The 12,307-nt window shown below is 39.4% G+C and overlaps 1 protein-coding gene across 8 annotated transcripts in view; it reads right to left on the bottom strand.

The window, feature by feature from the left end:
* The window catches only part of COL4A3 (collagen type IV alpha 3 chain), a 147,199-nt gene that overhangs the window by 61,350 nt on the left and 73,542 nt on the right, over nt 1-12,307 (bottom strand). For 7 of the 8 annotated variants that reach the window (XR_012421527.1, XM_015432894.4, XM_005574465.4 and 4 more), the window contains exons 4-13: nt 10,082-10,126; nt 9,431-9,475; nt 8,413-8,475; nt 7,692-7,745; nt 6,847-6,873; nt 5,926-6,003; nt 2,865-2,927; nt 2,696-2,731; nt 730-771; nt 429-506 (exon numbers count right to left, since the gene is read on the bottom strand). Coding sequence is in view for 6 of the 8 variants with exons in the window: in XM_015432894.4 (XP_015288380.3) it covers nt 429-506; nt 730-771; nt 2,696-2,731; nt 2,865-2,927; nt 5,926-6,003; nt 6,847-6,873; nt 7,692-7,745; nt 8,413-8,475; nt 9,431-9,475; nt 10,082-10,126 (531 nt within the window). In the remaining 2 variants the exon portion in view is untranslated. Of the gene's footprint in view, nt 1-428; nt 507-729; nt 772-2,695; nt 2,732-2,864; nt 2,928-5,925; nt 6,007-6,846; nt 6,874-7,691; nt 7,746-8,412; nt 8,476-9,430; nt 9,476-10,081; nt 10,127-12,307 lie in introns of those variants that run through there. The other variant, XM_074010344.1, reaches the window with a different exon arrangement.

Raw genomic sequence — 12,307 nt, 5'->3', positions numbered from 1 at the left:
AATGGATGAAATGAGATTTCACTGATTCAACAGTGAGACAAATCCTCTATCTGTTCAATAAATTGGGTTTACAAACTATGAATGTGCCTTATGTTAATACAACCCAATACACCTTCCATTTCTCACATTTCAAATTTTATACCTGTGAACTCACTGAGACTACATGCAAAATTTTTTTAAGTATCCTTTTTTTTTTTTAAAGTCTCACTCTGTTGTCCAAGCTGGAGCCTCAGATCTTCCCCGTGTAATATTTCCAAGATTTATGAGTAAAGGACAGGAAGGAATAAATCCTGGAGGTTCTGGCTGGCTGAGGAAGCTGGGCTGAACTGGGCTTAGATAATAAGAGCTTGTAAAAGAGGTACAGAGTCACAAGGACTTCGTCCTAGACACGGGAAGGCACAACCCTAATCATAAAACTGAAGAATTACCGTTCTGTTATCTGGGCCAGTTAGGGTCACAGTAACTGTTCCTGGTGGTCCCGGGGGTCCTGTTAACCCTTTCACACCCTAAAGACAAAAACACTTAGGAGTGAGAAAATAAACAACAGCATCACCATTTCAATGTTACTACATTTGAAAGGTCTACTTTTCCCCTTTAGTGCTTATATGAGAAGATAGAACAAATGAAGGCCCATCAATTTCCGCTTGGCCAGTAAGTAAACGGTATAGGCTGATATGCTCTGGGACATAAAATATCTTGCCTGCTAATAAGACACAGTATTTAAATTACCCGCTCTCCTTTTTGTCCTATCACTCTTTCACCCATGTGACCCTGTAAGAAAACACAAAACCAAATTATTTTCTAAAAATAAATATGAATAAATAGTCTAAACCCATCAAAGTTTCAATATTTGTAACTGAGCATTTCTATTTTAACTTTCATTTTAGAATGACAAATTATTTTAGCTATTTCTTAGAGAAGAGCATTGATATGTTTCTTTTAGAGGAGGAGCTCTTGAGGTGCAGAAAGCTTAAGGGATTAAGCAGAAAGCTAACATGGCAAATGCTGACACGCAGTGGTGTGGGGGAGGGAAAGGAACCTAGCTCAGAGCATATTTTTCTGGCTCTGCAGTAGCTAGTTTTGATCCCACTGGCCGGCTGCTTAACTTCCTGATGCCCTTGTTTTCTTGTTTTAAAAATAAGAATGGGTAGCTGCATTTCAGGATTCTGAAATTCAATACTTAATAGAGAATCTAAGAATAGAATTCCAGCTACCCGACTTCACTGGTAATTTAGTGACATGAGTCTAATGTGAATAGTTTCTTCACTAATGATGGCTGATCTGTCATTTCAACTAATACCTGCTTGCTTCTTCACCCCTGAGTATGCAGATCTTCCCCTTGTTAGACCAAAGCTGAGGGGAATCAAAACACTTTAAACCTCAGCTCTGCCATGTACTGTCTGTTGGACAATTCACTTAACCAGAAACTATCCATCTCTCAGGGTGTGTGCGTGCATGTGTGTGTGTGTGTGTATTTGTGTGTATCAATAAGAAAATAAATATGAAAGTATCTTAGAAAATACCTCATATAAAAGGCTACCCGAGCCAGGCATAGTGGTTCATGCCTGTAATTCCAGCACTTTGGGGGGCTGAGGCGGGTGGATCACCTGGGGTCGGGAGTTCGAGACCAGCCTGGCCACCATGGTAAGACCCTGTCTCTACTAAAAATACAAAAAAAATTAGCCAGTAGTGGTGCTGCATGCCTGTAATTCCACTTAGTCGGGAGGCTGAGGCAGGAGAATTGCTTGAACCCGGGAGATGGAGGTTGCAGTGAGCCAAGATCACACCACTGCACTCCAGCCTGGGCAACAGAGTGAGACTCCATCTCAAAAAAAAGAAAAATAATAATAAAATAAAAGGCTACCTGATAGTAGGAGATACTGTGCTTAGAACTAATTTCCTGTTGGGGCTCAGCCTCACTCAATATTTTTATAATTAAACTAACAATTGCACTTCTGTTTTTTGTTTGTTTTTGTTGTTTGTTTTTGTTTGTTTGTTTTAGATGGAGCCTCTTTCGGTCACCCAAGCTGGAGTGCAGTGGTGCTATCTTGGCTCACTGCAAACTCCAACTCCTGGGTTCAAGCTATTTTCCTGCCTCAGCCCCCTGAGTAGCTGGGATTACAGGCATGTGCCACCATTCCTGGCTAATTTTTGTATTTTTAGTAGAGACAGGATTTCATCACATTGGCCAGCCTGGCCTCGAACTCCTGACCTCAAGTGATCCACCCGCCTCTGCCTCCCAAAGTGCTGGGATTACAGGTGTGAGCCAATGCGCCTGGCCTTGTCTTAACAGAAACGCATGCAAGACCCTGTGTAATGAGCACACAAATAGTCATCCTTTACTTACTAGCATAAGACCCGGTTGGATTTGTGAAGCAGCACACTACAAAAACTCAGAGGATAATGTGCTGTGTGAGATGATCAGAAATGGAAAACCTGTGGATTAAGAATCCTTGCATTTTTCCTGGTAAGTAGCTTCTTATAAATTGAATTAAGACTCTTTGTATCAGGGATCAAGTTACTGAAATGCAAGGAGAAGAGAGGTGAGAGCAGCTAGCCATGCTCTTCCCTGCTAGGAATCCTTGTGAGTTCCAGAGCGGTACCTAACAGTGACCCACATGAAGAAGCAGGCCAGGTTTGACTTTGAGATTGAGTAGGGTGTGCTAGCTGTTACATCATATGAACAGTAGTCTACCTTAGGTCCTCTAGGTCCCATGGCTCCTGGAAAGCCCTAGAAAAATCCACAAATGAAAATCACAGCAGGAAATGCATCCAACCAGAAAAATTCTTTTAATAACTTGTTAATAATAAATAATGAATCTATTAGTTGACCGAGTCTGTAGCAAGGATGACTTGATACTCACAAAGAATCCCGGAGGACCAGGTGGGCCAACAGGCCCAGGAAAACCTGGAGGGCCTGGCAAACCCTTGAAATTGAGAGAAGAATAAGAGTAAGTTTAACTTTACTTCTCACTTAATAACAATGTCCATTAATTAAATGCATTAACATAATAAAATCAGGAGCGCATAACACCTCCCTTTTCAGTGGCTGCAGTTAATGACAACAAATATCAAAAAGTGTGTTGCCATGTGTAACAGGCTGGCAGGACCATCTGCACAATACCGTTTCTAAAATGACCAGAGTAGTTACTTTACTTCAGATGTTTCAAAATTTTGCTTTTCTCTTTCTTCCCTCCTCTTTTCTCCTCCCTTTTCCTTTCTCTCTCTCGTTTTGGCCAAGCATACTCCTACGTTAGGGCCTGCCACCTGCTGTCCCTCTGCCTAGAATCCCCTTTCCCAGGTATCTGTATGACTCACTCCCTTTTCCTTTTCTTGTCTTTATGTAATTGTCGTCCTTTCCATAAAGCCTTCCTGCTTATCCAAAGTTGTAACCCACCTTCCAACCCAGACACTTCCTATCCTGCTTTCCTGCATTATTTTTATTTTTAGCATTTATTACTCACACACCATAGAGTTACTCATTTACACCTTTTTTTGTTTCCCCCATGAGAATGTAAGCTCCATAAAGGCAATATATATACATTTTAAGAGACTGGGTCTCACTGTGTTGCCCAGGCTGGTCTATAACTCCTAGGTCAAGAAACCTTCCCGTCTCAGCTTTCCCAAGTAGCTGGGACTACAGGCACATGCCACCATGCCTGGTTCATAAAATTTTTAAATATCTATCTATCTATCTCTCTCTCTCTCTCTCTCTCTCTCTATCTTCTATCTCCTATCTATCTTCTATCTATCTTCTATCTTCTATCTATCTTCTATCTATCTATCTATCTATCTATCTATCTATCTATCTATCTATCTTCTATCTATCTGTCTATCTATCTTCTATCTATCTATCTTCTATCTATCTATCTATCTATCTATCTATCTAATCTATCTTCTATCTATCTATCTATCTATCTTCTATCTTCTATCTATCTATCTATCTTCTATCTATCTATCTATCTTCTATCTATCTATCTATCTATCTATCTATCTATCTATCTATTTTTTTTTTGAGACAGAGTCTCATTCTGTCCTTGGGCTGGAGTGCAGTGGTATGATCTCTGCTCACTGCAGCCTCTGGTTCCCAGGTTCAAGTGATTCTCCTGCCTCAGCCTCCCAAGTAACTGGGACTACAGGTGTATGTCACCACACCTGGCTAATTTGTGTATCTTTAGTAGACATGGAGTTTGACCATGTTGGCCAGGCTGGTCTCAAACTCCTGACCTCAAGTGATCCTCCTGCCTTGGCCTCCCAAAGTGCTGGGATTACAGGTGTGAGCCACTGTGCCCAGCCTTAAATCTAAATTTTGGCTGATTTGTGCCCTGCTGTATTCCTAGAGCCTAGAAATAGCCCCTTGCACATAATTGGCAGGTAAAAAAATTTCTTGTATAATAGAATGTACCATCATTATATCTTCAGCATCATCACAATGACTAATACATAGATGATAATCAATACACATTTAAAGAATGTATCAATATCTCGGATTACTATTATCTCTTCTTCCTGGATCCCCTGCCTTCAGCATCTGGACTCTTAAATGTTTTCTAAACAAAAAAAGCGAGAGCCACCATATCTTGCATCTCTTCTCAGAAGACTATAATGGCTCCTAATTGCATCATTCTGCATTTTTTGCAGCTCCTAATCTAACTTCACATCCTCAGTTGGGATAGCTTACCACACAGGAGTTCAACAGCCTCAACTCAAACTCACTTAGGCAAATATCCCATCTCTACCCAGGAATTTCTACATATAATTCTGAACTAAGTTGAAAGAATTCCAGTTAATTGGCTGGGTGTGTTGACTCACGCCTGTAATCCCAGCACTTTGGGAGGCTGAAGTTGATGGATCACCTGAGGTCAGGAGATCCAGACCAGCCTGGCCAACATGGTGAAACCCCATCTCTCCTAAAAATACAAAAATTAGGTGGCCATGGTGGCCTGCGCCTGTAATCCCAGCTACTCAGGAGGCTGAGGCAGGAGAATTGCTTGAATCTGGGAGGCAGAGGTTGCAGTGACCCAAGATTGCACCACTGCACTCCAGCCTGGGCAATAGAGCCAGACTCCTTCTCAAAAAAAAAAAAAAATATATATATATATATATATATAAATATATGTTATATATGACATATGTGTAAATATCACACACACACACATATATATATATATATATATATAAAACTAGTTAGTTTTGGTTATATATAATTATAAACTGAAAGTTAGCACTTGTGGTTTAGGTCTGTGAAAAGGTCGTTTTGAATCACAAAGTAAAGCACACACAGACCCAAAGGCAGTTGCGACTCTTTGTATCCCTTTTGGATCATACTCAGGCTACGTACATATAAATCAGAAAAGCAAACACTTCACCTGGAGAGCACTGCATTTAAATAAAAAAACTTTATTTTCTTTATTATCTCAACTTCACCTGGAGAGCGTTGCATTTAAATAAAAAAAACTTTATTTTCTTCATTATCTCAACTTCAACTGGAGAGAGTTGCATTTAAATAAAAACCTTTTATCATTATGCAAATTTTAAAATAAGGCTGAATATCATTTTAAATGATATTCAATGTGGATACAAATCTATCCTTATTTGCAACAAATACAAATTAAGTGGAACATAACTATTCCTGTTAGATTCAGGCCAGCTTGGTGACTGAGAATGAAGAAGAGGATGAAAAACATACGCAGATCATCTTTGCATGTCAGCATCATGTAGTTTTCCAGAATAGGGTGAAAGCTTTAGAAGGAAATGAGGCCAGATATGTAAATAGAATAAATAGGAATTTCTATTTAAAATCTTCTTAAGAGAGTGAGACAAACCTATGGGGAAAAAGAGAGATGGAGGAAAGAGAGGCAAAAAGAGAGAGAAAGAAAGAGTGAAGAACTGAGAATAATAGGGACCTTCTCTGAAGTGCTGTACCTGGGGTCCTGGAGCCCCTGGCAACCCGGGGTCACCTTTTGCATCAAGTTCTATATCTTCTCCTTCAGCAGGAGCACCCTTGAAAATGAAGAAGTTCATCAAACATCATCAATGTTATATTTTCAAAACCCCTCCAAGTGCTTATTCAAAGTTATACTTCTTCAAAGATAAAAGTGCTTTTCAAGATAGATACTCAGAGAAATGATTTATGATTTTGTAATTATTCCATTATGAAGATTTCAAAGCAATTTCCTATTTTCTAAAATCAAAAATTTACAGTGGGCCCAGTACAGTGGCACATGCCTGTAATCCCAGCACTATGGGAGATCAAAACAGGCAGATCACATGAGGTCAGGAGTTCAAGACCAGCCTGGCCAACATGGCAAAACCCCATTTCTACTAAAAATACAAGAATTAGCTGGGCGTGGTGATGTGCACCTGTAATCCCAGTTACTTGGGAGGCTGAGACAGAAGAAACGCTTGAACCCAGGAGGTGGAGGTTGCAGTGAGCTGAGATCGTGCCACTGCACTCCAGCCTGGGCAACAGAGCAAGACTGTCTTTAAAAAAAAAAAACAAAAAAAAACATTACAGTGGAAACAAGAAAGATGCAAGGGTAATAAGTCATTTCCCAACACACCAAAAATAGCAATGTGGGGCCCTGAGCATGAGGTCAGTTTTCTTCTCCAAGACCCTATTTCCTTAAACAATGATACAAAACCCGTAAGACTCTTTATGACAAGAGCCAGAAGGAGCTATTTAATAGGAATAAATATCATGTCCCAATTATTGTTGTTTCTGAATGATTAAGGTCTGGATTATGAAATCTTATTTGTAATGACTTAAGTCTCTTTATTTAATAGAAGTCTTTTTCATATGTACAATTAGAGGTTTTCAGCAACAGCATTCCACCAATGACTTACCTTTTGTCCTTTCAAACCAGCAGCACCCTAGGGAAAAAGCAGCCTATGAACAACTCGAGGAAAATCAAACGCACACACTCCTACTCAGTCTGCTCTGCTCTCTCTCCTGTTGTGCATCCTGTCTTCACCATACACCTCCCACGGGCTTACAAAGCAAAGTCTTCCCTTAATCTTTTACCTCCCACCAGATTGTCCTGTCTTTCCTTCGTCTCACCTGTGAACTTCCCATTTCCTTCATTTCCCACCCTTTCCTCAGTTCCAAATCTGCCCCCTGCTCCATCCTGCCATGGAATTGTCCCTTGCTAAGGTCAGACATGATATTGATGTTGCTAAAACCAATGCCAACATGTCAGTCCTCCTCTGATTGGACTTTGCAGCAGCATCCAGCAGCTGTCTGCCACTCCCTTCTACTACAGTAGGTCTTTCCTGGACCTCCATAATACACCCCTGCTGGTTTTCTTTCTCCCACCAGGGCCGCTCCTCCTTTACAGGCTCATTCTCCTTGATCCCAACATCACCGCTGGAGCTAAGTCTCAGTTCTAAGCCCCTTTTCTCCTCACTGTGACTCCTTGAGTCACCACCAGCTGGGACCTCTTCTCTGAGTGAATCCAAGTACCTCTCATGCATCTCCACTTGGATGTCTCAAAAGCAAAACAAAGTCTCAACTTCTAACCCTACGTTCATAATGCATGTATTCATCCATTCCTTAACTATTAGTTGAATGTCTACTATGGCTACCCCAGACTTCCCTAAAGTCATGACGGATTTGTGTATATGGCCATATGGAGTAGACCACTTTTATTTATGCTTTATGTCTTTAATGGGGATTAGAAATGCAAACCTACCAGGATCCCTCGGTAGCCCAATGTCCCTGGGAGTCCTGGAAACCCCCGCTCACCCTAAAAGACATACAAAGTTTGTTATTATTCTTAGTTGCTCTAGAATAGCCTATTCAGATATTTTTCCTGTTTCTTGCTTCCAACTTTGCAATGGTAAATCTAGACAAAGTAACCCAAATTCCTTATGGCTACTGGGTCATGAGGCTGAAGACCAAAAAACCATTATCTTAATTAAAAACAGGATTAGAATACTGTTTCTCAAATTGTGCATAAATGGCAAAGTCTAATTGCGCCAAGAACTTTTTAATTGCTGTTTCCTTCAAACTTGAGTAATTAGTTCATTCATGGCCACCATTCTGGAGAAAAGGAGAGCTCAGTTCGAAAACAAAAGGAGGTGAGTGAACACTGAAAAGCTCAGTCATTCCTTCTCTAAAACTAATTCTGCACTCAAAGCTTTGATTTCTGATTTATATACACAGCCTCAGATGAAAACAACCAGTTGAGCTCCAAGTTTTCTTTCTGTGGGAGAACTTTCCTTAAAAGACAATCAGAAAGCAAGCAGTGCGAAGAAAGAAAATAGGAAGTTTCCTGGCTCCAAATTGTACTGTTGGTTCTGGTCTAAAGGAATGTTTCAAGGGAAGCCTGTCTTCCTTTCATTGCCACTTCACCTTGATTTAGTCATTCAGCAAAGCATTTATTAATCATCTTCTGTGTGAAAAGTACTTACCTTAGAACCATTGCATCCTGGTACACCGATGAGTCCATAAGGCCCAGTATTGCCTGGGGTGCCCTGGAAGAAGAACAAGTCTCAGTGAGGAGGGTCATCCCAAGAAACAGCACTGAATCCAAGGGAAAAGAGGGACTTATTTAAATAACTCTTGAAATATAAATGATTATTTAAATGGTTAAGTAGGAAATGTACGTTGTGGTTTTATGTATAATTCCAGTAACAACAAACTAAACAGGCTGACTAAAATGAAGACTTATCAAGTTAGATGCAGGTCTTTAAGATAAAGCAAAAGCCTTTTATCCATAAAATTAAAAAGTCCCTTAACACGCTGTTTTAAGCTGGGGAAAAAGGAAGGGAAAAGGAGGAGGAAAGTATGCACAGATGAAACTATTTTATTATTCTATGCTATTAAATACAATCATTTCATTCTATCCTATGCTATTCTATCAGCTTGTAACATATAGTTTCCTTCAGTTCCTGTGGGGGTTTAGTTCCAGGACCTCTATGAATACAAAAATCCATGGATACTCAAGTCTCTTATATAAAATGGTATAGTATTTGCACATAACCTATACATATCCTCCTGTATACTTAAAGTCATCTCTAGATTACTTATAATACCTAATACGATGTGAATGCTATGTAAATAGTTGTTATACTGTAATGGTTTTTAAGTTTGTACAATTTTTATTGTTATTTTTTAAAAATAGTTTTGATCTACAGTTGGTTGGTTGAATCCATGGATGTGGAATCGATGGATATGGAGGGCTGACTTACTATATAATTTACTAATTATCCTACCCTATCCTATCCTGTCCTGCTTGTATTTCAGGAAGTACAGTTTGACTCATATGACACAAAAATCTACACACTAATATAATATACCATCCTAAGGTGCTATTTCTTCATGTAGGGAATGCATCAGAACACATTTTCTCACATGACAGTTTTGACATCTTTATTAAAATGAGCTTATTTTTAAATTTTCTAGCTACGGATTTTTCCCATTACTTACTGGAAGTCCAGGAGAACCGGAAAATCCTGGCAATCCAGTTATTCCCTGAAGACATAGAAAAAAGGAGGCGGTGACCAAAAAAAAAAAACTTTAAAAATGTTCAATATATAAACATAAATTTATTTACCATTGCAATAATCTTTTTCTGCAACTATAACTGGGAATAGCTCGAAACGATTGGGAAAACAGACACCAAAGCTTTAACAAACTTTTGTAAATCTTACATTTATGTAACTCTTAAAAAGATATCATTAAGATTAGTTTTGGCTTTTTTGGATAGATTCCTAAGGTACAATTTGCATACAATTAAGTGCTCCAAGTCTTTTGAGAACAGCTTAACTGAACAGCTTAATAAATATTGACCTGCGTGCAGTTTTATATACCATCATCCCATCAGACACAGAGCATCTCTATCACTCCAGAGGTTCCTTCATGGTCTTTCTTGGTCCGTTTAACACTTGCCTCTAATGTGGTAACCACTTCTTTGCCATCTACCATTACAGATTAGTTTTACCTGTTCTTGAACTTCATCTATGGAACCATACGCAGTGTACTTCTTTCTGATATTTGTGTAAATCTTACAGTGAAAAGCTGATCTTTTAAGAAGAATGAGTTCATCAATGATCAGGATGGACTGGTTGGACTACTAACCCTTACACCTTTGGGACCTCTGAGTCCTGGAAGTCCTGGAGAGCCCTAGATTCAAGTAAAAAAAGAAAAAGTAAACACTCTGGAAATTATTTTGCACTAAGAAACCCATACATGAAACCCAGTCTTAGTCACATGCCAAGCTGTTTTGCCCTTCTGATTATTTCATCGTTAATAAGATTGAATTGCTTATTTCATTGGAGCTAAATTGTTTATCAGAAAAGACAAAAATTCATCCAAATCCTTGCTTCTCAAAGTGGGGTTTGGGGCCTGCAGCATTAGCATTACCTAGAAGCTTATTAGAAATGTAGAATCTTAGATCTGCCTCACCTCCCAGACTATTGACCCAGAATCAGAATTTTTAACATGATTCTTTAGTGATTCTTGGGCACTTTAAAATCTGTGAAGAGCTGCTACAAAAGTCCTAATTAGCCTCACAGCTGCTGAGGTCTGATAAAAATGAATGACACAACTACAGTGGTGGATAAGAATGGCAGCCAGTATTTCTGTGCACAAGAAACACTCTATTAACAAAATGTGCCTGACATGCACAAGGAAATAAATAGCCAAGTAAGGACTGCCTGAACCACAGAGAAACTTGCTTTGGGCATGTAATGCATTCAGTTCGATGTCCTATTTCTTGGAGAATAACCTTAAATGGTGACTGTTTCAGCTAGGCCACGTGGTGTGAAAGTTTCATTGTCCAAAAGCCATTTTCATCATTCCAGAGAGTTTCAGTATGTTTTGATTTTTAATTTTATTGTTATTATTTGAGCAAAGGGTTGTTACAGAATCCTCTGAGATTGCCCTGTCCAGGCCAAAGTCAGTTTCTCCCATCTATGGTGGAATCCCGGGGTGCATGGCTATGTTCAAGGCCAAGGCCATTCCTCTTCCCTACGGAATTGTATTCTTGTGCTACAGAAAGCAGAAGGTTTTACTTGCAGGTTTTACTTTCTCATTGTAAACTTTTTTCATGCAGAAAATATTTAAAATTAAGATAGAAATCTTGTGAATCTAAAACGTCGTTTTGGTCAGGTTTTAATGTTCTCTGATTATTTGTCTTTGATTGCATTGTCTTTTGTAGCTATTAATATATATCTGTAAGCCTTATATGCTTTAAAATATGAATCTATGACAACATGGCACTTAGGTTTTCTGGATTAATTTTCTGGAATGCCTGCACTCGTATAACCCATAGTAAGTGCCACGTGTTTTTGACTATTTTAATGAATTTCAGCGTCTCTAAAGAAATGCTGAAGAGAATGAAACAGAGTAGGCTATAGATAACAATTTTTTTAAAAAAAGGAATTGGCATTAGGCTGATCTAAGTCCAGGGCTGAAGTGGCAAACTCGTTCTACCAATAGAAATGGAAGAAAACCTGGGTCCACGCCCTAGAGGAAGTCAGTGTTCAGTTTCTGTCCAGAATCCGAATGACTTTTTCAAAATTAGGATCAGAAGTAGAAATGGACAAAAAGAACACATACATGAATATGGTAGACAGGGAAATGGCAGAATTACTGGAAAACAGCCAGCTTTTGCATTTTACATGTAAGCTGTGGGTGTGGTTTCAAGAGTTTGATTCTGGCATCATAGATGTGACATAAGAAATACATATTTGTTCTGTGCCTTTGGTTCCTGACGCAGAGCTCCTAAAACCCCTTCTAATATTCTGAATGATAGAGGAGTAAAGATCATCTTTTGTTCTAGTATTTGGTGTTTGACCTCACTTGGAATATCCTGGGTGATAGAAGTGTCCTTTGTTCTAAGGAGGCGACTCTTGGTAGGCTCCCAGATGGGGACTGGTCATCAGAAAGACCAAGCCATGATTAGAAGCTTGAAACTTTCAGCTCCAGCTGCACCCTTCAGTGAGGAAAGTGGAGCTGGAGATTGAGTTTATAATTGATCCTGCCCACATTATGACACCTCCATAAGAATCCCTGAAGCATGACGTTCAGAGAGCTTCTGGGTGGGTGAACATTCACCTTCCAGGAGGGTGATGCACCTCAACTCCATGGTGACAGAAGCTCCTGCACTTGGGACCCTTCTGAACCTCCTCTGATGTATCTCTTCATCTCTCGTTCATATCCTTTATAATAAACTGGTAAATATTCCCATGAGTTCTATGAGGCTCTTTAGCAAATCATCAAACCGGAGGAGGGGGTCATGGGAACCCCTGATTTATTTATAGCCAAGTTGGACTGAATTATGGGTAACCGAGGACCCACTAC

This window comes from Macaca fascicularis, chromosome 12, assembly GCF_037993035.2.
Source record: "Macaca fascicularis isolate 582-1 chromosome 12, T2T-MFA8v1.1".
NCBI lineage: Eukaryota > Metazoa > Chordata > Mammalia > Primates > Cercopithecidae > Macaca > Macaca fascicularis.
This window is presented reverse-complemented; position numbering and strand designations above follow the sequence as displayed.